At 41.2% G+C, this 23751-nt stretch overlaps 4 protein-coding genes and 1 pseudogene across 4 annotated transcripts in view; 4 read left to right on the forward strand and 1 right to left on the reverse strand.

Annotated features, from left to right (window-relative positions):
* The first annotated feature begins 2026 nt into the window (after positions 1 to 2026).
* LOC130701421 (NEDD8-activating enzyme E1 regulatory subunit-like) lies at positions 2027 to 4386 on the forward strand. The gene is made up of 9 exons (XM_057523396.2): positions 2027 to 2171; positions 2232 to 2396; positions 2458 to 2640; positions 2705 to 3051; positions 3116 to 3413; positions 3492 to 3697; positions 3780 to 3916; positions 3990 to 4113; positions 4254 to 4386. Exons 1-9 carry the CDS (start codon positions 2101 to 2103, stop codon positions 4364 to 4366), a joined length of 1644 nt encoding a protein of 547 aa, XP_057379379.1. The 5' UTR covers positions 2027 to 2100; the 3' UTR covers positions 4367 to 4386.
* Positions 4387 to 4512: 126 nt separating this feature from the next.
* On the forward strand, positions 4513 to 15293 carry LOC130701406 (sodium- and chloride-dependent transporter XTRP3-like). The gene is made up of 15 exons (XM_057523370.1): positions 4513 to 5002; positions 5090 to 5189; positions 7032 to 7397; positions 9727 to 10020; positions 10098 to 10110; positions 10201 to 10424; positions 10548 to 10773; positions 10848 to 10925; positions 10996 to 11048; positions 11321 to 11522; positions 11622 to 11809; positions 11914 to 12115; positions 12395 to 12554; positions 12624 to 12887; positions 12962 to 15293. Exons 3-15 carry the CDS (start codon positions 7188 to 7190, stop codon positions 13158 to 13160), a joined length of 2313 nt encoding a protein of 770 aa, XP_057379353.1. The 5' UTR covers positions 4513 to 5002; positions 5090 to 5189; positions 7032 to 7187; the 3' UTR covers positions 13161 to 15293.
* A 188-nt stretch (positions 15294 to 15481) lies between these two features.
* Positions 15482 to 16993, reverse strand: LOC130701435 (beta-1,3-galactosyltransferase 5-like). Its single transcript, XM_057523412.2, has one exon. The coding sequence runs from the start codon at positions 16914 to 16916 to the stop codon at positions 15786 to 15788; it is 1131 nt and encodes a 376-aa protein (XP_057379395.1). The 5' UTR covers positions 16917 to 16993; the 3' UTR covers positions 15482 to 15785.
* A 169-nt stretch (positions 16994 to 17162) lies between these two features.
* LOC130701439 (kynurenine formamidase-like) overlaps positions 17163 to 23751 on the forward strand; it is a 33618-nt gene continuing 27029 nt past the window's right edge. Inside the window, exon 1 of the mRNA XM_057523420.1 lies at positions 17163 to 17166. The gene's annotated coding sequence lies outside the window, so the exon portion shown is untranslated. The remainder of the gene's footprint in view (positions 17167 to 23751) is intronic.
* On the forward strand, positions 18872 to 21290 carry LOC130701434 (ATP-dependent RNA helicase DDX4-like; annotated as a pseudogene).

The following is a 23751-nucleotide window of genomic DNA, read 5'->3' on the forward strand; positions in this document are numbered from 1 at the left end:
AAAACGGTGAATGTCGGAGCGCATCTGAACCGACTATTTTCACTAGCTGTCACTCTTTGTGTACGTGTGTGTGTGTGTGTGTACATGCGTGTGTACATAGTCAATGGCAATTCCGAATTTGATGCGTACATGTTAGGCCTGTACTTTTCTCGTCTCCCTGTTGGTTGGAAGCCGGAGGTTTCGGATCGTGTATGTTTCCTACCCCCTTACTGTAAGGTTTGCTCTTGCCAGTGTAAATAGTTTGATCTCGACCTCGTCGGTTTACGACGGTTTTGTTTCGTTTGTATACAATTCACGGTAACGCACGCTGCAAGATGGAGGTCATTGCTTTCACGTCCCAATTCTTTGAATTTCGTTCCAAAATTGCGGCAGTCATTGTGAAATATCCGTGCAAGTGTTGCAGACGATTGTGACTTGAATCCACGTCATGCTGCATTCATTTAACAAAAAAAAGTACTAGTCGTAATGTTATTCGAAAACATGAATATCTATTTAGGCCTATACCCGTACAACGTGTTTGATATTTTGCCATTTTCGCTGAAGGATAATTGATATGAATTTCTGTATGTAACTCTCGTTTTTTTTTTTTTGTGTGTACATCTGCAACCTTTTTGTTTTACCCAGTCGTTCGTAAATATTTAGAGGGACCAGGAAGCTCGTTCCAATTTCCGAATCGGTTCCGTCACTATCTCCTCTATCCCTCTCTTGCTGTACTCTATGATCGTGACCACTCCCTTGATTAATCTAGTCCGACCCCCCCCCCTCATTCTTTTTGTCATGTCATCAAGTCTTATAACCATTTCGAAAATTTGCCCCCTTTTGCCATATAACCGAAAAACATTTTAAAAAACGGCTCCTGTTTGTTTTTCATCGACTTCTCTCTGCGTGGCTAGTCACATTTTCGTAGTAGAATTTTTTCAGTAATTCGTTCCTCATATTCCCCCTTCTATACGTTTCATTTTTGTTTTGTTTTTCTGGCCTGATACGTCATTATTATTATTATGTAAAAGGCGATTTATTACATTACACACAAGACAACCTAAACAATTGAGTTCGTCCAACACGGACACGGTCGAGCGGTAAAAAACCGCCTAGATGACTGGCTGGTTGGTCCATTCTATGTAGGCACAATGGCCAAGGAATGAGAGCTGAGCTTTCGCTAGCAGTGCTCTGTTACCTTAAAGTAACTTGATCTGTGATATTGTACGTAAATAGTTGTAAATTTCATGACCCGTGTAAAAGAGACGTCAGCCGCTACGAGAAGTTAAACAGTTGTAAGAGGACAACGACATCTTGGGATCTTTTTTTTTTTTTTTTTGGTAGGTTACTCGTTGGGACTTGGCTTGTTCGTTCCATCTCGTTTAACTTAGACCACCCCGCCCTCATGATCGTCTTCTTTCCCCCCTTTTAGACATCAAAGTCTCTTATATTATAAAAAAAAAAAGGCACACCATACACCTCGCCCCCTTCTCATTCTCGGCGTGACCCTACTCCGCCTCCCCTTTTTTTTTTCTATTTACAGTCGACTGCCACCGAACGTTAACATATGCCTGCAACTTAATGCCATAAAAAAGATGGGGCCCATCACGAAGTCTAAAGCAGACTATAGGACCGATACTGATATAAAGAATCCTTTTCTAAACGATGGAATGACGAAAGAAATTCTTGTATTGGACAGTCAACGCACATGCAATCGATTGTTCTCTGCCAAACGATTTTCTTGCACTTGCTGCAATTTTGGAAAATTTTAACTTACTAAAAGGAACAAAAAAAAAGCTTTGTGGTTACGTGGCAACATACAGTCAATGCACAAGAAATATAATAATAAAGGCTTGTGGGCTTCTCGCTAAGGAAGTCGATCGATACAAGTCAATTGATTAGACTTTTTTGCTTTTCTTCCTTTATTCGTTTTTGAACGGGACGATTTTCCCTCTCCCAGGGTTTGTATTATGCCTAAGAGATGTCGCTAGGTCACCGGTCATGATTATGCTTAGATGGCTACTGCTAGATGGCGATGGAAGTGGCAACAACAATTCCCATAGATTCATTTCATTTTTGGCCTGATTGGGCGCGTAAAAGGTTTGTGAGAGGTCCTGAAGCATGGCTTCCCCATCACCCAAGTCACCGGGCCAAATATCAGACAAAAGTAAAAAATATGACCGACAATTAAGGTATTATTTTGGCGTTACCGTTTATAGGACGATCACGTTCTTTATTTGACACATTGCCAGGCTTTGGGGGGACCATGGTCAAACTGCATTGGAGAGTGCAAATGTATGTTTAATTAACGCAACCGCAACAGGGACGGAAATTTTAAAATCTCTAGTCTTGCCTGGAATTGGTTCTTTTACAATAGTGGATGGAGCTTTAGTTTCTGGTGAAGATGCAGGGAACAAGTAAATATTTTTGAGAAACATTAATTTTGTTACAAATCAAGCTGATATCACTTTCCTGCAGTTTCTTCCTCGATCATACAAAAATCGGGAAGCCCCGTGCACATGTGGCAACTCAATTATTAATGGAACTCAACTCAGACGTAAAAGGCGACTACATAGAGGAAACCTGTGATCAACTTTTGTCGAATAATCCAGATTTTTTTTGTTCCTTCTCAGTTGTGATTGCCACAGGCATCACCGAGAAGTATGTATATCAGGTCACATTTTCGAGTAAGAAATTTCTCAAACATTGCCTTCTCATTTTATAGGTCATTGCATTCTTTGTCTTCTAATTTGTGGCAAAACAATGTGCCACTTGTCGTATCTGTATCCTATGGGTTTATTGGCTCCATTCGTCTTCAAGTCAGTGAGCACTGCATCATTGAATCCCACCCAGATAGTTTGCTGGAAGACCTAAGACTTGACAAGCCATTTCCTGGGTTGAAAGAATTTATGGACTCAATCAAGCTATCAGAAATGAATCACAAGCAATTCAGTCACACACCCTATTTGGTGTTATTGTACAAAGCATTAGAAATTTGGAATGAAAGGCATGGACCTAATCCACCATCAAATTATAAAGAAAAAGAGATTCTCAAGAATATTATTAAAAATGGTAAGTAAAAGAGAAAATACAAAGTTTCCTGTGTATTTAATCAGTATCCTTGTGTTCATTTCAGAACTAGGATATGGTATCGCAAATAAAGAAGAAGACAGCAATACGGGTGACGAAGAAAACGTGGCCGAAGCTATTAAAGCGGTCAACACAGCGCTAACGAAAACCCAAGTTCCATCGAATGTGCAAAAGATCTTGAACGACGACCAGTGTATTCACCTTAAAGAAAAAAATTCCTTCTGGATCATTGCTCGCGCTGTGAAAGAATTTGTTGAAAAGGAAGGAAACGGAGTACTTCCTCTACGCGGATCTCTTCCCGACATGACCTCAGATTCGCAACGCTACATTGCTCTTCAGAATGTGTAAGAACGCAGTCCATCAAGACTAAAGAAAGTAAAAACGCAGCCTTTTCATGCTCATGACATTAATAATGGCTTTAGATATCGTGAGCAAGCATCTAAAGATGCTGAGCACGTGTGGCGTCACGTACAAACTATACTGAAGGAACGAGGCTGGGCTGGTGAATCTGTGATCGAAAATGACGTCAAACTCTTTTGCAAACACTCTTCTGAATTACGAATGATTCGAGGCAGTTCCTTGGCAGAAGAATTGGATGGCAAACAACTTCCTGCAGATGTAGATATTAGTAAGTGTTAGATAGTCTCACGTCAGTTTTATTCTATTGGCAGTTTCAAGTTAACTGTGAATTGTTATTTTGTTTAAAACAGACCAGCAGTTGGAGGAACCAGACAGCCCATGGCTTCACTATCTCCTTCTGAGAGCCGTGAACAAATTTCATACAGAAAATGGATCACATCCCGGTTATTATGACGACAATGTCGAAACTGATATAGCTAAATTAAAGGTGAGTTGAGAGACGTGAGAATTATCGTGATAACGTTTGCATCGAATTCATTGATCTCGATTCGACAATTCAGGGTTGTTTCTCTCGTCTTCTTCACGACCTGGGTTGCCAGGGCGGCAGCCTTTCCAAGGACGACAACCTCCATGAAATGTGCCGCTACGGTGCGGCGGAATTGCATGCCGTTGCCGCATTCATCGGTGAGCCGATTGTCAGACCCAAATACCAGCAATCATCGTTTTCGATGCCGCTTACCTTTTGTTCCCAAAGCCACAGGCGCTTCTTGTTTTAAATTTTTTAATGTTTTAACATTCTGTCATGTGCATCGTTTTATTTTCAGGTGGGTGTGCCGCCCAAGAAGTCATCAAGCTCATCACGAAGCAGTACGTTCCGCTGGATAACACTTTTATTTTCAACTCGGTAACTACTACGACAGCAACGCTACGCTTGTAAAAAGGAAAAGCTAAACCATCCGAGATAGATGCCGGGGAAAAAGAAAATGTATGCCCCCTTTTTTTTTCCTCCCTTAATTACCAATACATGGCCATAAGGATGTTCAGTAACCAATATCTCTGACTCTTGCCATTCATTAGATAAAACCCTTTTGTAAGCGTTTGGGGAGGATCGTTAGAGACAGCCGGCCCTCCCAATCTTCCATCCATCGCCCCAGGATGGTGCGATGTAATCCGTTTAAATAGTCGACGGACTTAAGAGACAAGAGGATCCATATTGGGCGTTCCTGTCAACATTACAAATGAGCGACCGATGCAGTCATTAAGAGATCGAAATGAAAAGGGCCATCGAGCCGAAGAACAAAGCGACGACGTGTAAATCACCCCGTGCGTGGGTTCCAGTGCGCTGGCGCAAGCGCCAACTGTTGGAAGCATTCAAGACAAACAAGCATACTGAAAGTACACACCCCAGATGAGGGCGGCCGACGTGTATTACCCGGGCCATTCGTATCCTCTGGCCGGTTATTTGGTGAGCTCCTGTCTAAAGGGAAAGAGCCGTATCGAATTTGATGAGATCTAGCCGCGCGAATTGGCTACAGGGTTCACACTAAGGACAGCAGGAAAAAAAAATTACAAGGTGACGTCGCACATATCCAGTTTTATTGCTGATTAATTGGTTTTTGAGAGTTTCGAGTGGGTGATCAATTTCCCTTGTTAGCAACAGAACTCGGTGTTTAGCCTTCATCTTTTCGGTTCTCTACCTCCGTTAGCCGTTCACCATAATCCAATCAGGGCCTACTATCAGGACTTCTAGACATCCATGGGTAAGTACGCATAGTATTTTAAGTTGCCTATTTTAATTAGATGATGTTGTTAACGAGGGAGAAATAGTGGCAGTGGACTGATGGGTTAAGTTCGTAAATGCGTTTCTATCGTATTGAAACTCTACCATTAGAATCAACTGATTTAACCACAATCGTTATTCAGGACTTTATATTATTGTTTTTTTTTTTTTAAGCTCTCCTTTTCTACGCTTCTTACTTTGTGCACTATTTTGAGACAGTTTCCAATTAAAAGAAGTTTACTTGTTTGATTACTCATGATGGCGAAAGCTGGGAATAAGGTGATGGTCTGGCCTAAACCTTAATGATGTCGTCAATGCATCTGTTGTCATGCGGGAAAAACTAGTTAACGCGATCGAGCCACAAGGGTCTTAAGCGGCTTTGTCGAGTGTTATTAGAATCTTGGCTCATTGTGTGGCATAGATGCAAAGCGTACCAACGAAAAGAAAGTTGTCAATTGATTGAACGAAGCCTGTTGCTAAACAATCAACAGACCACGCACTCTCCAAGTAATTGCTGGCAGATCGAGGGGGAAAAAAGGAGGACAGGAAGGAAATCCGCGGAAAGGCGGACATCACTTGAATCGAGGGTACTATAATACGCTTCGATATAGTCCTCGATCGCCTAAACTAGGTCCAATTTTGGGGGGAGGGGGGTGAGATAATGCAAGATGGTTTGGAATGTTGGCTCGGATTGCTGTGGGATTTTTCTTTAAAGTCGTTCATATTCTTGTTCCGTTAAATGGCTTCAGCTTTTGTAGGTGTCTCCGGCCAACGTTTTATTGCTATGGTTGCTGCAATTAAACTTTGTTTTTTTTCTTCTTTGACTTCTTCAAAAACTAAGAAGTGAACAGGAAAAAGAACGACAGTTAGGAAAACAGATGACATGAACCAATGCTTTTAGAAAAATCAGTAAAGCGTAGCGCAAGCAATAGGGCGAATGCAGTTTTGTACTATTGACATTATTCCTTCTTTGACGTTGCTTGTTATTCACACTTCCTCGGTTAGTAACGTGTCGATGGTGTTTAATTATTGAAAAGTGAATTTACATAGGAACCAGAAGACGAAAGTTGGTGCATTAGGTTAAGTTGTTTTTAATGTAATTTTTCTTCCTGTTTTGCGTTTCACTCGCTGGCGATAAAAGAATGTAATTGCATTTACAGCCTCTCAGAGAGTAATTCAAATTACGTTCATACCCTGTACGATTGAACGAAGACTCGGTTGACCGTACCACGTATATCGTAAAACAGCCCTCGCAAGAAGTAAAAAAAAAAAAACCCTGAATCCCCCTCTATTCTTTTGTAATAATACGACGACCGCGCGTAGAGACCATCTTTTGCCGGCGTGCAGTGTCGAAACAATCGTCCGCATTACGAATGTAGGCAGTAGCTGCAAACAACAACTGTTCCCTTGTTCCCTCCTATCAGCAGCAACCAGCTCAAGCCGGGCCTGAAAGGCCCAAGTGGTGGGTTGTGTGGAACAAAACGAGCAAAGGGTAGCTGCTATATATTATTTTTGTTTTGGAGAGGAGGGAAGGAAGCAGTTTTTTGAGCTTGTTGTCTTTTTTCAAATTCAGGAGAGACACAAAGTTTCTAGCCCAATCCTATGACAAAGCTCATCTTTTTTCGATATGTTTTTCAAATGCGGATCGATATCCTAGAAATGGGAAAACCCGCCCGTACCCTGCGACATCTTTAATAGTTAGTCTTTTTTCTATTATTTTTTCTCATCATTTAATCCGAAAATCAATTTTGTTATTTCTTGGATTTATTTTTCTATTTGCTTTTCTTTTCGTTTTTCACCGCAATTATTGTGTCCTATATAGGAAGGGGGGGATAAACAACAATCCCCAGATCCAGCAAAGAATGCCTATTGATTTCGGGAAGTGAATCGAAAACTACTGGATCGCTGACGACACATTCAATTGCAAGAAATCGAAGAAAATCTAAAAATAATTTTGCGGCGTGTTGTGACGTGAACCATGGCTAACGTTGCACAACTGATTCGCCGCCAGAGCAGTCGTGAACTTCTCCGAGTACCCCTCGATCGCTTGGAGCTTCGCGATTTACAACATCGACTTCTACCGGCTCCTGGAGACCAAGCCACTGGAGGCCAGGCACTGTACGGAACGACTAACGCAGCCTTTGTTGAAGATGGCACGTCCTCATCATCATCCGTCATCCAACAACAGGTAGGCACATCATTCTCTTTTATTAAATCGTTACGTTTTAGTTTATTTTGGAAACCATCATCAATTGTTGTTGTTATATGCGACGGGGGCTGTTTGATTAACATTTTCGCCCAAGTTTTGAGACATGGTGGCAGAAAATCTCGCCACTTCGAAAGTTGGCTGACCAAATTCGTTTGTTGAAAAAAATTTAATGTAACGAAGCATGTTGAATTCAGAAATGATGGAAAAGGTTTTTCGCCCTTCAGCAAATTGGTTTTCACTGGAAAGAGAGCATCGATATCTCGTGAGGAAAAATTCTGAAAGGAGAGGAAAAGATATAAGCGCACTTGTCCCTATGTTTGTTGACTCGTGAATTGATTACGGAGGGACGTAGAAGAATACGACAGGTCGTAGATTATGGGATGTTCAGGGCTTGTTCGATGATTTTTTTTTAATAACATGAGATGCCCTTTAACTCTTTCGCCGCCTCTTTTTTCAATCTCATTTCATTATATAATGTAATATTTTATGGTACACAGTAAGGCACATCCTTGTAGACATGCCATATTAATAGTCTACCGTCGCCATTCTCCTTTCTTTGAATTATTACATGATTGAATGACGTCAGTAAACATGGTAGTAGCTGATGGATCGAATCCCATCCTTTCTCGATCTTTTCCCAAAACGGGAAAAGTGCATCGTCATTCCGTTTGGCAGCCGCTTGTCTCTGCCCGATAGCGTAGGGTTTGGCAAAGGTGTAGTTAGTTGGGCGTATATTGCATTCATGTTCTCGTCCCATTGTGCGGTTTACGTTACATGTCATTGAAGAAATGAAGCGAATTACGTAGTTCAGCAACTGACCAACGCACAGGCACAAAGCTTTGCCCTTTTATTGTTAGATTATTATGGAGGCTCCATCGTTACCACTTGGTTATTGCAACTATGGTAACCATGGAACGGAAACAACATCGTGATGCCCACAACTTTCGTGATTTACTGTATTGTTGGTAACTAATAACTGACTCATGTTTGAACGTGCAATCAAACAGAGTACAGTTACTACAAGTTGCTACGCTAACTCGAATGCCTTTGTCTTTTTTTTACTGTTCACTTGAGTGTTTAGTTTTAGAATATTGATTATTGCCCAAACTTCGAGCAAAGTAGACTTGGTAATCAGAAAAAGAAAACGAATGGAATTGGAAGAGCAAGGCAAACCAATCGCGCACGAAAATTCACGTAAAAGAAAGTGGCGTTGTCGTCACAGGTTCTTATCAATCGGAAACAAGACCAGACCACAGAGACATTTTTGTTGTACGTTTTTTCTGTTGACTGTTCTGGATGCGAGCCAAACAAAATATTGTAGAGATCTCACGTTTATTTAATTCTCCGCTAAAAAAAAAGAAAAGACATTGGAGGAATAAAAGAAAAGCGTATGGGAAGATCTGAAAATCACAAAAGATTGGTGCAACGTTTTTGTCTCTTGTTACCACACAGAAACGAAAGACAACATCTATTTTCACCATCTTTAGTGTCAAAAGTGATGCTTTTCTATAAAATTTTTATTGGCTTGTTGAATGAAAAATGGAGCAAGTGTTGGTTGGCAATCTAAAACGTATCCGTTGGCATCGACCGTAGCAAAATCGATCGGTAATATAAAAAAAAAGAGGCCTTTTTTTCTTGTTTTGAGTAACGTCTTCCAGTCTGATGACGTATCTGTACAGGGGTCGATTTTTGTTTCGATTCACAGCTGTCTCCCGTCTTTCTTAATGTCGTCCCTAAATGATGTGCAGTGAAAGTCACCGTTGAAATGCAAATCAATTCCCCTCCTTAGCTTCGGTGAAATTGTGTGGCACTTCATTGCAGCCTTTTTTCGTCATTTTTCCCGTAAACTTTTCTTTTCCGTGTTTCATTTATTTTAAGTTTTCGTGCGTCTAAAAGACGGATAGAAATTCTTTCACGTTTAATGGAGATTAATAGTTGAATACCCGTAGGAGTACTTCCAGAGTGTTGAACAGCTTTCAGTTCCATCTGAATTCATAAGCAAGTAGACGGGCATCTATTAGACGGAAGGCCAACAAAACATTACCCTGTGCAGCACTTAACAACAACAAAAAAAAGGCTAGTCTGTTTGACGGCCCTGCATGCGTGGGAATAATAACGTGTTGTTTCTGTTGAATTGGCCCTCTCAAGCAATTTTCAAAAACGAAAGATAGCGCCCGTTGTTGATAAAAAACAAAAAACAGTCTATTGTTATAGTTTCGACTAGTCGAATTTTTTTTTTCATCCCTTAAGCTGTGCTGTACTTTACACATGGTTATTGGTAGTTTCTACAATACTTGTATTATGCTAGCATTTAAGCTCAGGATCGAGTGGAACGTCTGGTGTCCCGTCATCGGCAGCCGCTCGGAATCGTTTGACTAGTTTGGATCGGATCGATGAAAAGGAAGAGCACAACAATGGAGCATCGTGTATTATTACTACTATGGATAAAGTGGATGCCACTGTTGGCCAGAACCCGTCCGGAGCCGATCCTTCGTCTGGCGATGAACGTGAAAATTGGGACAGCAAGCTTTCTTTCCTTCTGGCTACCATCGGCTACGCTGTCGGTCTCGGAAATGTGTGGAGGTTCCCTTATTTGGCCCAGGTAGGAAGACAATGTTGTACTAATGAACTTGTACTAATTAGCTAATATTCCATGCATATTTGAATAACCGCACGCAGAAAAATGGCGGAGGTACGTTTACTATTTCAGTTTTAAGATGGTTTTTGTTTGCAACCAAGTGGTTCCACATTATAATTTTTTTTTCTATTCTATGTGGAACAGGTGCTTTCCTTATTCCATACGCGATCATGTTGGCCGTGGAAGGAATGCCAATTGTATTCCTGGAACTTGCTATCGGTCAGCGTCTCCGCAAAGGGGCTATCGGTGTGTGGGCTCAGATTTCTCCATATCTGGGCGGGATCGGCATCGCTTCCACAGTTGTCTCGTTCAACGTAGCACTTTACTACAACACTATCATCGCATGGTGTCTGTACTACCTCTTCCAGGTACGTCCCTTTTTTCTCTTACATTTCAACTGTTTTTCTTTTCTTTTGTTTGTCTGCAACGTACTACAACTCACTTGTCTGGAAATGCGTTTAAAAAAAAAAAACGAAACAAAACAACAACAGAGTTTCCAGTATCCGTTGCCGTGGTCGGAATGCCCCAAAGAGTACTTTGAAAATGGATCATACGTCACAAACATGGAGTGTAAGCGGAGCAGCCCGACGCAGTATTTCTGGTACAGAGAAACGCTGGATATTTCACCCGATATCAACACGCCGCAGAGTTTCAACTGGAAAATCACTCTGTGCCTGCTTCTCGCCTGGCTTTTAGCTTACCTGTGCATGGCCAAAGGTATTTTTCAGCGCTTCACGCTATCGAAACAGCTATACACTTTAACAAGATCGTAACGCGCTCCTCTTGAGTAGGAATCGCATCTTCCGGAAAGGTCGTCTACATAACAGCTACATTTCCATACATCGTTTTAATCATCTTTTTCGTTCGAGGTATTTCAAAAGATTTATTTTATTTTACATAAAGGAAATGGTTTAAACAAATTGTGTTGTCATGACGAAGGAATGACGCTGCATGGCATGGCTGACGGATTGGCTCATCTCTTTACACCAAAGGTATGTCGTTAAACTTGATTATCTATGATCTAGTGGAAAAGAAAACGGATTGTGGTCTAAAGCGTATGGAAAAAGACGCGTGTAATTTATTGTTACGCCATATTCCTAGATGGGCTAGGGAATTCCGAGCGAGTTTCAATCATGGACTCGTCCCTACAGCCTGTGTTTCCATTAGTTTCTGCCTTTCTGAATCCCAATGTTAGCTTCCACGTTAAAGATTGTTCTAATGTCGGCATTATTGTCTTGTTTCGCTTAATCTACGATACGCACAGTGGGAAAAACTGGCGGATCCGGTCGTTTGGCTTGAAGCTGGAACACAAATCTTCTTTTCGCTCGGCTTGGCTTTCGGCGGCTTAATCGCCTTTTCGTCGTATAACCCAGTCAGTAATCATTGCTACCGCGACGCCATCCTCGTCTCGCTCACCAATTTCTTTACGTCAATGTTTGCAGCAGTTGTCATATTCTCCGTCATCGGTACGTTTTCAACCCAATTCATTCGTATTTGAATATCGTTCTTCTTTGTTCTTCACGTAACCGAGTTGATAATGAAACTTTCTGTTTTGGGGACGGCAGGGTTTAAAGCGCGGATGACGTACGAGAACTGCCTAGAGACTCAAAATCAAACATTGGGGCGTCTCTTTGATACGACCATCATTGGAGCCAACAACTTGGCTAGTGACACCGTGGGTGCCGACGGACGTCAATTAAGTCTAGTCCTAGAAGAGCTGCCCGTGTGCGACTTGCAGCAAGAACTCGACAATGTATGCACTTAATCAGCTATAGGAAATCTGGGTTCGTTGTGTCTGTTGGCTAATTTCTTGCTCATTTGTTTCTTTGTTTGTTGACCCGACGGTGCGACAAACAGACGGCCTCCGGCACTGGACTGGCTTTTATCATCTGCACTGAGGCCGTCAATCAGTTCCCTCTGGCTCCCCTATGGTCCGTCCTCTTCTTCCTGATGCTGCTCACGCTCGGTATCGATTCACAGTTTGGCACGCTCGAGGGCGTCATCACATCCGTCGTCGACTTGAAGATCTTCCCACGCGTCCGCAAGGAAATACTCACGGGTTAGTATTTTTCCTTTGACTGTCATTTGTGTAATCTAAAATAATTATTACGTGTTTGCTAGTAATTTCATGCATAGCGTAAGGTGTAAAATTTATCGCCCATAATTGTTGCCCATCAATTTGACTAGCAATAATTTCTACGTGACGTTAATAGTATATAATTATAGCGTGCCGCGCACCAATTGTTACTTGAATTGACTCGTTTGTTTAATCAATACGACTTCCACGACCTTTGCCCGTGGCCCGTCGAAAACAAACCCATTGAAAAAAAAAAAAAAGCTTCGTTGTGCGGATTCTGCTGCATCTTGTCGATCATTTTCACGCACGGAGCCGGCAATTATATCTTCACGCTGTTCGACGATTTCAGCGGCAATGTCCCTTTGCTCATTATTGCGTTTTTCGAGTGCATCGCCGTCTCTTATTTCTACGGCCTCGATAGGTAAGACTTTTGTTTCTTTATTTTGTTAGTTTACAATTGAATAATTAAATTTTTAAAAATTGCATTTAGATTTGCAAACGATATCGAACTGATGACAGGTTCACGTCCTGGTATCTACTGGATGATGTGCTGGAAATATCTTTCCCCCCTAACGATGTTGATCATCGTCATCGCCAGTTTTGCTAAAATCATCGTCGAAGGCAGTGGCTATCTGGCGTGGGTGGCTGAAACAGGAACCACCCGCCATCTGGAATGGCCTCCTTGGGCGCAAGTCCTCATTGCCATCCTGGTCTTAGTCTCTGCCCTTTGGATTCCTGGTATTGCAGTCGCCAGGTATGATTATTTTATCTGTTATCGCCGAAGCGAATTTAGCACATCGATTTTTGTGTCCCGCTTTCTATTTGTAGAATGTTTGGTTGTCAACCGCTAGCCGATGAGCCACCCGCCTGGTTTCCGGCTAAAGAACTCCGTGAATTCCGCAAACTCGACGTCCGACATGAACCGTCGACCATGGAGAAATTTCTGTTTTGCATCCACGAGGATGGCAGTGAAGGATTGTGTTGTCCGACCTCTTTATCATCGCAGTCGAAAGCTAATAGTCCGTGAAAAATCACATCCCGTAGTGTATAGGCCATTACATCACCAAGGTAGGATTTCTTATTCCATATAAATTTCGTCGAGCGAATCGTGAAACTTATCCTGAATACGGTGTGTTATCGTGCTCTCTTAGATAGTTCTGTTCAATCAGATCCGGTCAGTTCCATCCTCTCATTTTTACTCCTGAATTTTGTCTGTTTTTCTTTTCTGTTGTACATCGTAGTCCTCCGCTTAAGGCTTTCAGATGAGATTCAATAGCTGTCTTTAAATTTTTTAATTTTTCCTTCCCCCCCAAAAAAAATCGATGCATCGTTGTTTTCATGAACGGGATCCCGTCTTCAGTTATATTGTTGCGTGGTGCAAACGTCAGTGAAGCGTTAAGTCATTTATAGCTGACAGCAACATCTGGATTTTCAGACTGTACACAGAAGCAATTTCGGGCCGTTCTCTTCTAAAGGGCAAATAATGAACAAAGGCTAGATTAATGTACTGTAAAAGGATTAGTTTTCCTCTTTCTCCCAACGTTTTACAGACCGATGCAACCATAATTGCTGTGTTTCGTCTTCACATCGATATCCCCCTCTATGTTCTCTTTATTTATTTTTTTTATTTTTTTTTTTATTCATTCTACCTGACTCTGCTCGCCGGCTGTCCAGTCAGTCACTTTGTTCAATCACATATTGATCGACCGGACGCTTACCTCGAGCCTAGCAACGTTAGGTTATGTGAATCAACAGACGCGAGTGACAAGAGTCGATGCGAAAATCGTGCCCATCATGTTGGGATTGTTTTCTTTTCTTTAGCACTAAAAAGAAATGAAAAGAATAAGCTGTTGCCGTTGCTGTGATGTGTGTTCTATTCATAATCCGCTTGTTCCGCCCTCCTTCGCCATACGAGAAGGAATGGTTGTTGACACTCTTGTGTTTGTTGCATCACTTGTTAGAAGTTCTGAATCTCAATTTCATTAAGTTGTTGTCGGCGAATTATTATTTTCTTCGTTTCTAATGCATTTGTTTGCGTCGGTTAGTTTCTCGATCCAATTTCTAAGTCTCCCGTTTACCGCATTGCCACTGATTTACACGCGGAATCGATAGCAGCACGAAAACAATATCATCCGTGTTTTTTTAAGACTTGTTTGCGGTTTTCGTCCACCTCTGGAACAATCGAAACGAAAAATAAAACACAAATGATTGTAGAATGAATCCGTATAGTTTTGAACTCGGCAATTTCTTAAGATATTGGCGAAAAACGCATTGCTGTTAAACCGCCATTTGCGCTTTCCCTATTAACGACAACCTAACATTTTGATCCATTCCACTAAGCCTATAATGTTCCTAAGACCCATCCTATATTACATGGTTCTACTGGAATCGCGATTGCCAGGAGAGAAACAACCTTTGTGGGATATTCAGATCGATATTGTAAGTTACTCTAGTGTAAATGCACGTTTTTCCGCGCTAGCTAAAATTAGTACATAGCTCGCTTTGAAGTAGAGTTGTTTAGTTGGAAAGCCAATCGAATTATTTCGGATTTCTGATTATATTAATACCGCCTCTCTTTAGTTTATATTATTCCTTTACGCCCTTATGGCTCACGCGAATCTCTTTTTTGTTGTGCTTGATCGCATCAACAAAGCATCCGTCCAATAACGTTGCATATTTCCATTCGAAATAAAGGGCCTCCGTGTCACTTTCGTTATCGATGCACTTTAATTTGGTTTCAAACAAGGGCTGATAATCTTAACCGCTTATTTGAGCGGCACTTGTTTATAGTCTTTTTCGCGGATGTTGACATGCTTTTCACCAACTTCATTCCTTGAAGGGAAATCGTTTTCATGTTCTCTTTTTTTTTTTTATTGAAGCTTCTATTTCGACGCGCATCTGTGTTTTTCCAGGAAGCGTGTCAATTAGAAAGAGGCGCGCTGAGACAGGTCTTTCTTCTGTGACGTTGCTCCTGCCCACAAGAGAATATCGCTTTTGCGCTGAAAGTGAGAACGAAAGAGAGTGGTCGACTAGTGCAATATAGATAGTGCTTATTGCAGTGTCAACACCAAGATGCGTGACAACACAGGAGACAATATAGCCAAACTTCCATCCATTTTCGGTATTTGCACGCTACAATGGTAGTAAACGAGAAAGTGGGGAGGAAAAAAGAGGTTGCGCGTGTCGTGTTAAAGGGGATCTGCGTTTCCGGAATTGAAAAGGTTGTGCTGAACGAGCAGCGTGCACATGATGGGAAGATAACTTTCTGTATTTATCAAAGATATACACTTCCAGCAGCGGTGGAGTTAGAAGACGGGTTTTTATAACAATAGACACTGTCAGCATCTATCTATTCTGACCTTTTGATACAATGGCACAATAAAAAAGATGTAAATCTTTCTTTTTTCCTGTGTATTGTCAGCATAAAAGAATAATCTTCTTCTCATGTTTTTGGTCTTTTTTCACGCGGCTGAACGCTAAATTACGCTTTTTTTGTTGTATATCATTATCCATTTCGCGCATTTATGATTTTCTTGAAAAAACTTTTTTATCGTTTGGCGAAAAGGATGATGCAAAAAGAGACTAATTCGCGATTATCACAATGTTCAAATGAGAACCAAATTGTTAGAGAACACACAAAAGAAAGTGCGCATCATAATAGCGGAATCACTTGGCCATGGATGATGCGTCCTTCCAATTTATTGTACGTATTGGGAGGATGATTAGTAATCACACAAAGACTGGGTTTGTCCGTTTCATTTGTTGATTGACAATAATTGATTTTACAATGCAACGACTGTCGATGGAAGGCTTCGATCAGTTCTACATCATCATCGGAGGGTCCGATGAAATAGTCGCAGGCAGTCGAGTAATTCCGTAGACAACATCTTAAATGATCAGCGAAAACGGTGAAATACGGCCGGATATCAACATGTCTTACTCCGGACAACGCGGCCAGCATTCCGGTGACGTACGTGTCGTCGATCCAGAAAAAAGGCGATGATTCGGCGTGCCTGACTAGCTGAATGGCGGCTTGAACTGTGGTGACGTAAGCCCATCCGGAGACGAAAAGTGGGTACGTAGACGGAGCGTAATCATCTCGACTAACGTACCATTTACTGGCCTTGTTTCTCACAGGATTCAATTCGTCGCCGGTCATCACGGCCCCCGCTATTTGCATACCTGATAAAGAGTGATTGCGAACGAGATTCAACAGCTGAAAAAGGTCAACGGCAATGTCGTCATCCATCTTTAAAACCAGCTGGGCTTGCGGGCAAAATTGGGCGGAATACTTTAAACCCATGACGTGCTTGTAGCTGAGATTGTGGTATGACTCGATAAAATCTCCTTGAACGATATCGTTGTAATTTAAATGTTCTTCTTCTATTACGGTTTGATCTACTTGACGATAGCCACTTTGACCGGGATTGATTCGTGCCAGCAGAAACACCCGCTTGATGTAGAAAGCACGCAGCGCCTCTGTCGATAGAGCCCTCCGGAATGCATTCCGTAGCGATATATGGCCCGGATGCGACGTAACTATCACCAATAGGTCGACCCTATGGCGATCGCCACAAGGATCCGAGTTGAGCAGAAACTCGAATCGCTTCAAGTTCACCAGAGTCCAGTTAGACGGGTATAACCGATGAGCACTGGCCGGTCTAGGTCTCTTCTGCCTCAGTCCGTTTTCTTCGGTAGAGAACTGGTAGAATAAAATTGCGTAAATCAGACAGCAAAACACAGTTAATAACCACCGAAAAATGTGTTGTTGACGTGTAACCATCTCGACAGGCACTCATCAGTATCATTGCCGAAAAAGTGGAACAGCTGGGGAAAGAACTGGTGACCCAAGCCCGATGGCCACTGACTGACGCCAGTGCGAGGAAAAGTAGAGATTGTAAGAGGGGCAGGGCCGATATTCCTTATTTGTCTAGCCAAGAGAAAACGAGAGAAGAGGAAACATGATTCGAGCTGCATACCCATTTAAGGACATCTACGAATATGGCCAAGCGGTGACTCATTTACGTGTTTCGAATGCATAGAGTACGCTGCGGATGTTTTTCTCTCTCCCGAGTGTGTTGTTTGTAAATACGCAACGGTTGTATTTGGGTTCATAGCCAATTTATGGTCAAATAATTAAAATTTCATTGGTCAAATTATTTATTATTAATTTTTTTTATTTATAATCAAATCGTTTAATTTACGTGAGGGTAATTTTGCAGGATACGTGGTGAATGAATGACTTAGTGAACTGAAGCTGTTTTTCTGTATGTCTATAGGTAGGGAAGACAAATTACTCCTATCACAAACCTTATGTGTCATTTCTGTCTAGAAGCTCTAATAAAATATTAATGAGAAGAAATCCTCGTTCGTTGGTACGAGATGCAATTTGAACCATTTCTTTATAAACAACTTCTCTCTACTAAACCATTTGTTTTGGTATTTAATAAAAAACATTTCTAAGTGTCGAAGGCTGTCTGTAACACACAAGAAAAAATAGCCCAAGTACTAATAGTATTGATGGCTACATGGTAGCGTGTAGAAATGGCACGATGGAAGTACAGGGTTCGACTCCCGCTATGGTCAAAGTAAATGATGTCCCCATATATCATTGAGACACTATAGATTCTTTTGGTAGCAATCATGAGGAAAACTCCGTTAAGATAACTCAGCCATGTTTCCAGACCACCATGCGCCCAAATGTAGATGGGTATCTGATAGGGATACGAGTCACAGACTTTGGTATGTAACTTGGCGTTAAAGCCGTCAGGGCAGCAGGGCCTTGTGTCCCATCACCACCACGTGGCGCCTTGGAGGGGTATACCTGGTAGGGATGCAAGGGATACGACGTTGAATTCCCAGGGCAGCTAAGCGGATTCCGCAGAACACCACGCGGCCACTTGGGATGGGGAACTTGGGCAAGCTTCCGAGTGATCCATCGTCAAGTTTCCAGGCTATCGGCCGTACGTTGAGCCATCGATAGGCTCCAGTATCACGCACATCGACTCTTCAAGAAAATTTTAAGTTTCAGGTGGTTATTAAGTTATGAGGAAGAACTAACGTATTATAGTATGTAAGAAATAGCTCAGTGGTATGCAGCAGAAAGTCGGGCTTAAAATTTTTTCGGCAAAAACTGACACCCATTGGAATTGGTCAGGTTGACATGTGAACCTGGTGGTGGTACCAGAGAAGCTGGATGGCCTTAACGAAAAGTCATCATACTCCATTTTGGAATAAACTAAAAAAATTAGCAAGAAATTAAAGTGTGTTTCCCCAAGTATTACGCTTTTTTCCATTTTTTCTAAGTTAAATCTTGATTTGGATGATTACTTTAAATTTGTTTTAACACATTTAATTTGTGACGGATATACTTTCTCGTAATGACCTTTGCGTCCACAAGAGGCGCCTTAAACCGTGGCTCATCGGGCAGTTTTTTTTTCAGGCATATTTCTAGATTGGCTTAACGCGTGCAGTCTGCTGTCTGCCCGCGCAAAAATTTTTTTCATTCTGATCTACTTTGTTTCTGTACAGGGTCACAACTTAAGTGTTTTCTTGTATTCCTAGTGTGATTACTTTAATATGATTTTGTTTACCAGTGCCGAGAAGGACATTTTGCCAGAGAGTGTCCACAAGCTGGTGGGGGCGGTGGCAGTGGTCCGTTGACGTCACAAAGTAAGATGAAAATATCGAAAAAGATGCGCGAAGTTAACTTCTTGGTGCTTTTTATAGTATGGGGAAGGGGGACACATCTCGAAGGATTGTCCACAAGAGTGTCGCGGCGGTGGTGGAAGTCCTACCTGTCATAAGATAAACAAAAAACAAAAAAAACATCATTCTTAATGTTCATTTTTAACGAAGAAGAGGGCAATGTAGCAAGGGATTTTCCTCAAGGAAGAAGCATTGATGGCAGCAACTGTTATGATGTAAACATCAATTATATCTTCACAAAAATATTTTATGTTCCAGTGTTCATTGTTTTACTCCTAGTGTAATGAAGCTGACCACACCTCGAAAAGCTGCCCGAATCTCTTCAATGAATTGACGGAAGATGGAAAGCCACATGAGCAATACATTCCAGAAGTTGTGACATGCGATGAAAAGGAACTGTTTAAGGGCATCGTCTGTGTGGGAACGCTTTAACAATTTTGATAAAGTCGTCCTCCATGTAAGCCATTTCTCGAAACTGTATTTTTTTTAAAAAATATCTATTGTGTTTGCTTTAGGCTACAGGAAAAGATGTACCTCAATACATAACATCATTCGAAGAAGCCGGCCTGCACCAACTACTACTTCAAAACATTAAGAATTCTGGCTACATAAAACCAACACCTGTTCAGAAAGCTTCAGTTGTAGTTAATCTTTCCAAAAGAGGTTTAATTGCTTGTGCGGTCACGGGCTCCGGCAAAACGGTAATCCAATTAATTAACGCTGTGTAATTTTGAAACCTCGATGCCCTCATACTGACTTGATTCGAATGGGACGTTATGATGTTATTATGAACTGGGTAAGTTGAAGTAAAAGTAATTTTGAGTGGGCACGCCGGTGATTGCGACTACTAAAAGGTCCAATTGCATCTAAGATACTCAACAAACCCTTCGTGATATTCGTTGATTAAGTCATCTAAAATTTTACTTTTTTTTTAATGCAGGTGGCGTACTTGGTACCGGTTATGAACATATTGTTAGAACAAGGTGTTGCTGGTGCGTTTCATGCCATGGGGCGAAATCCAGAACTTGTAATTGTCGCACCCACTCTTGAATTGGCCATTCGAATTCACCGCAAGGCGTGTAAATTCTCCTACAGTTCGGTTTTAAAGTCTGTGATTATATATGGAGGAACTGTCACGAGCCATCAGCGGTCAAATCTTCAAGCTGGGTGCAATATTTTTGTCGCGACCGCGGGGCGATTCAAGGATTTTCTCGACCGTGAAGTATTTGACTTCTCGGGAGCCAGGTTTTAAATTTTGGACGAAGCTGATCGAATGCTTGATATGGGTTTCGCTCCCAATGTCGAAAAAATTGTCAATCATCCAACGATGCATCGGAAAGTATGTCCTCGATGGCTTTTGAGTATGAGATTTGACTGATGTAATACTATTTGTTTCTCTCTAGGGAATCCGTCGTGTTTGTATGTTTTCAGCTACTTTCCCAGATGAAGTACAAGCGCTGGCTGCGACGTACATGGAAGACTACATATTCGTCACAACAGGCATTGTCGGTGGCACCAATCCGGATGTTAAACAGCTGTTTTTTCAGTGCGCGAAAAGAGATAAGAGAGCTAACCTGATCGAAGTTTTACAAAATCTCGGTGATGCCAAGACTATCGTTTTTGTCGACAACAAAAAGACGGCGGATTTCGTCGCTGCATTCTCGTGCAATAACAACTTACAAGTAAGAATCAAAACTGTTGGAATTGGGCAAAGTGTCTTAACTTTAAATGTCTAGTCTACCAGCATCCATGGTGAGCGTAAACGAAAATCGTAAATGTCTCTTCCGAAGCTTCTGTCAGAAGAATATGCTAGCAATCAACTCACGAATCATGTCAGGTATGAAATATGTATATGAATTAAGAGTTTTTATGCCTAATGGTGTTTTACTGTCTTATTATAGATGAACAATAAAAGCCGATGTCGAGGTGACGAAGAAAAGAACACGTCGAGGTGCTGTCAAACGTGTCTCCGTTCCGGAGAAGGAAGCGCCGGAAGGCAAAAGGCGTCGTGGTGAAACGAAAGCCAATAAAAACGTTGCTGGATTGGATGATGTAGAAATGTTACACGAAGGCAAAGGACACGCTACCGACATCCACGCCAATCACGTACCAGATGAGCCGGAGGCGAACGATGGATCGCCAGTCACATCCGTCAAAAGTGGACGATCTACTCGCGCAAAGGGCGCACTCAAAGTTCATTTTGACGTGGCCGAAACGGCGCATTCGCCAGTCAGATCCACCCGTTCGGCGCGGAAGACGGCTTCACCGGCCGAGAAGAAAGTCTGTGTCCAGTTGGAACGCGACCCCGACATTGAGACTTTGGCCGCTACAAATAAAGAAGAGGAAGAGAAAGCACTGGCCGCCAAACGTTCACGACAAAAGAAGGGCCCGGCAGTATCTGCCGCAACAATGGCGGATGAACCTCCGCCGTGCCGGCCACAAAACGGCCACGTGGTGGCAAGAAAACAACTAGCGAACCTGAGCTTGTTAAGGAGGATACCTCATCGCCACCACCTCGACGTACTAGAAACATCTAACAGCAAGACCCATCAATGAATTACCTATTTCATTTTTCATTTGTTTTACCCATAATTTTTTACCCATTGAATAATTTGTTCACATATCGGATTATATTCTGCTTTTGGGTTCACTTCTGTACCTCTTTCCCCAAGTTGACCTCATTACGTGTTCCTATCCATCCAAAACTTACCATTGTAAGCCCGAAAGACAACCAGCCATCTCCTTGTTTTAATTTGGTTTTTGCATAGTATCTACCTGTGCGAGAGAAAACTAAAAAGTTGTGTCTTAAATTGAATTCGCCGCCCATTTTGAAATATATGGCAACGTTGCTTCAATTTTGTGAACCGCTATCAGTCGCCATTTGCTAGTTCGTTGTCGTGTGTGAAACATGTGGTGTGCATCTGACGGGTGAAATAATGGACACATCATGCAGCAATGGTAAAGTAATATTTGAGTGAATGTTTCGTCAAGAAAACATTGTTAACCAAAGACATTGCTTCTAATTCTAACAAAAACATTGTTCCACAAGAAACTTTAGTTTGAGAATACCTAATGATATTTGAAACTCCTTTTCAAATTACAAAATGAATGACACATTATTAAGAAGAAACTATAAGAAGTAATTCTTTTCATGCTGAGTCATTGTTTGTTTCTTTTTAAATTTTAGGGAATATCACAAGTTGTGAACAAGATGTGGTGCCTTGGCCATCATTCTCTCATCTCCATGCCAGATGGCCATTAAGAAGGGATCATAAATGTGTGGCAATATTATTCTTCCATATTCCACTATTGTATTATTCTTTGCCATTATTTTCATCTCATACCATGAACACAAGAAGAATTTATTTGCTTGCTATCATGGACGGTAACTCGTGTCCTTAAAAGTAAGCATGACAGGCACATTGAGATAATAGTTATTGCTACCTTCTTGCTTTTTAAAAAAGGCATCAAGCCAAACTGCTCAACCATGCAGTTAGGCTTTGTACTATTTTTTAAAATTAGAATTAATGAAATAAAACAAAGCTTGTCATTTCAATCATTTCAGGATTGTGGAGACAAACATTGTGGTTCCAGTGGTTTCCTTAGTTATGCAAGTTGATTAATAATGCCCTGGTGTTACAACTATTTTTTAAATTATTTTTAATTAAAATTTTTTCATTCACGACATTTGCAGGTTCTGAGCAGTGAGAAACGATTGTTGCTGATGTAGAGTTTTGTAACGGTGGACCCTACAGTCTATGACAGAAACAAGTAGGACAGAAAATTCTGTCTTCATCACTATTAAAGAAAAAGGGAGGTTTGCATTTGAAGGTTAGGTTAGAAACAAAACAACAATAAAACCATTTGCTGATACTACCTTTCATACATTGTTATCACAAATAGGAGCAGTACATATTGGCAGCCATGTAGCTTTGTAGTTGCTTCGAAGAATTTTTTTCCTTGTCTGGTGATTGGTTGGTAATGTTGCCCATTCTATTAACTTTTTTCTGTAGGTTAATGCTATAAAACATTTATTTTAGGACTTTGATTACCTCCTATCCTTATAGCCATGGAACACTTGGCATTGACTCCATTTACACTTGCAGAGACAAAAACGAACATATTTGCAACAAGTATTTTTTGTGACCACGAAACAAAAAATTGTGAATTTTTTTAAGTACCTATATTTAGAAGACATCTAGCGGAGGAATTGCTTGTTACAGAGTTCTACTGAACTGTCAATTTGTTCGTTGTCAGTGGGCTATATCGAATATGGTTGCCATAATAATGGTTGCCTCGCGAATTGGAAATGCTTTGCCGAATCCCAGGATATCGCCAAGTGTGCCATATCGTCATAATCGTTTTTCTCCTTAAGATGGTTACCAATGTGCAGTTGAATTCTAAAAGGTAAAAGCACAAGTTCTTGGTGAAAACTTGTTGTGCAGCATACCACGCCATTAATAGCTTATTGAAAAGTTCTGGTTACTTTCTGCTTTGTTTCCAGGTTTTGTTTGATATGCTATATTTAAAGAACCGACGTTGGCACCAGCTTGATGGGAAAAAGTCATTTCCAATGTGGTAGGAGATTTATCTAGAATTGCATTAACATTCTAATTAAACATGAGAAATTTTCTAGGGCACATGGAAACTTGGATTTATTTGGTGATAGTCAGATGGTTTTCCTGAAGTTGCAGTTTGAAATAACCTTTTAAAGCCTAAACTCATCTTCGTAGAAAGGGACTTGTAAGTAAACAAGAAGCATTTTCTGCTTTTTTGCTAACTATATCTAACCTACATAATTTTCTGTTCAATAGTTAATGTTTTTTTTTTTTTTTTTTAATAAAGGTGAAAAGTAACGCTGGCTCTGTAAATGTTCTTGGTTTGGGGCAAGACGTTGAATAAATTGTGAT

This window comes from Daphnia carinata, chromosome 10, assembly GCF_022539665.2.
Source record: "Daphnia carinata strain CSIRO-1 chromosome 10, CSIRO_AGI_Dcar_HiC_V3, whole genome shotgun sequence".
Classification (NCBI taxonomy): domain Eukaryota; kingdom Metazoa; phylum Arthropoda; class Branchiopoda; order Diplostraca; family Daphniidae; genus Daphnia; species Daphnia carinata.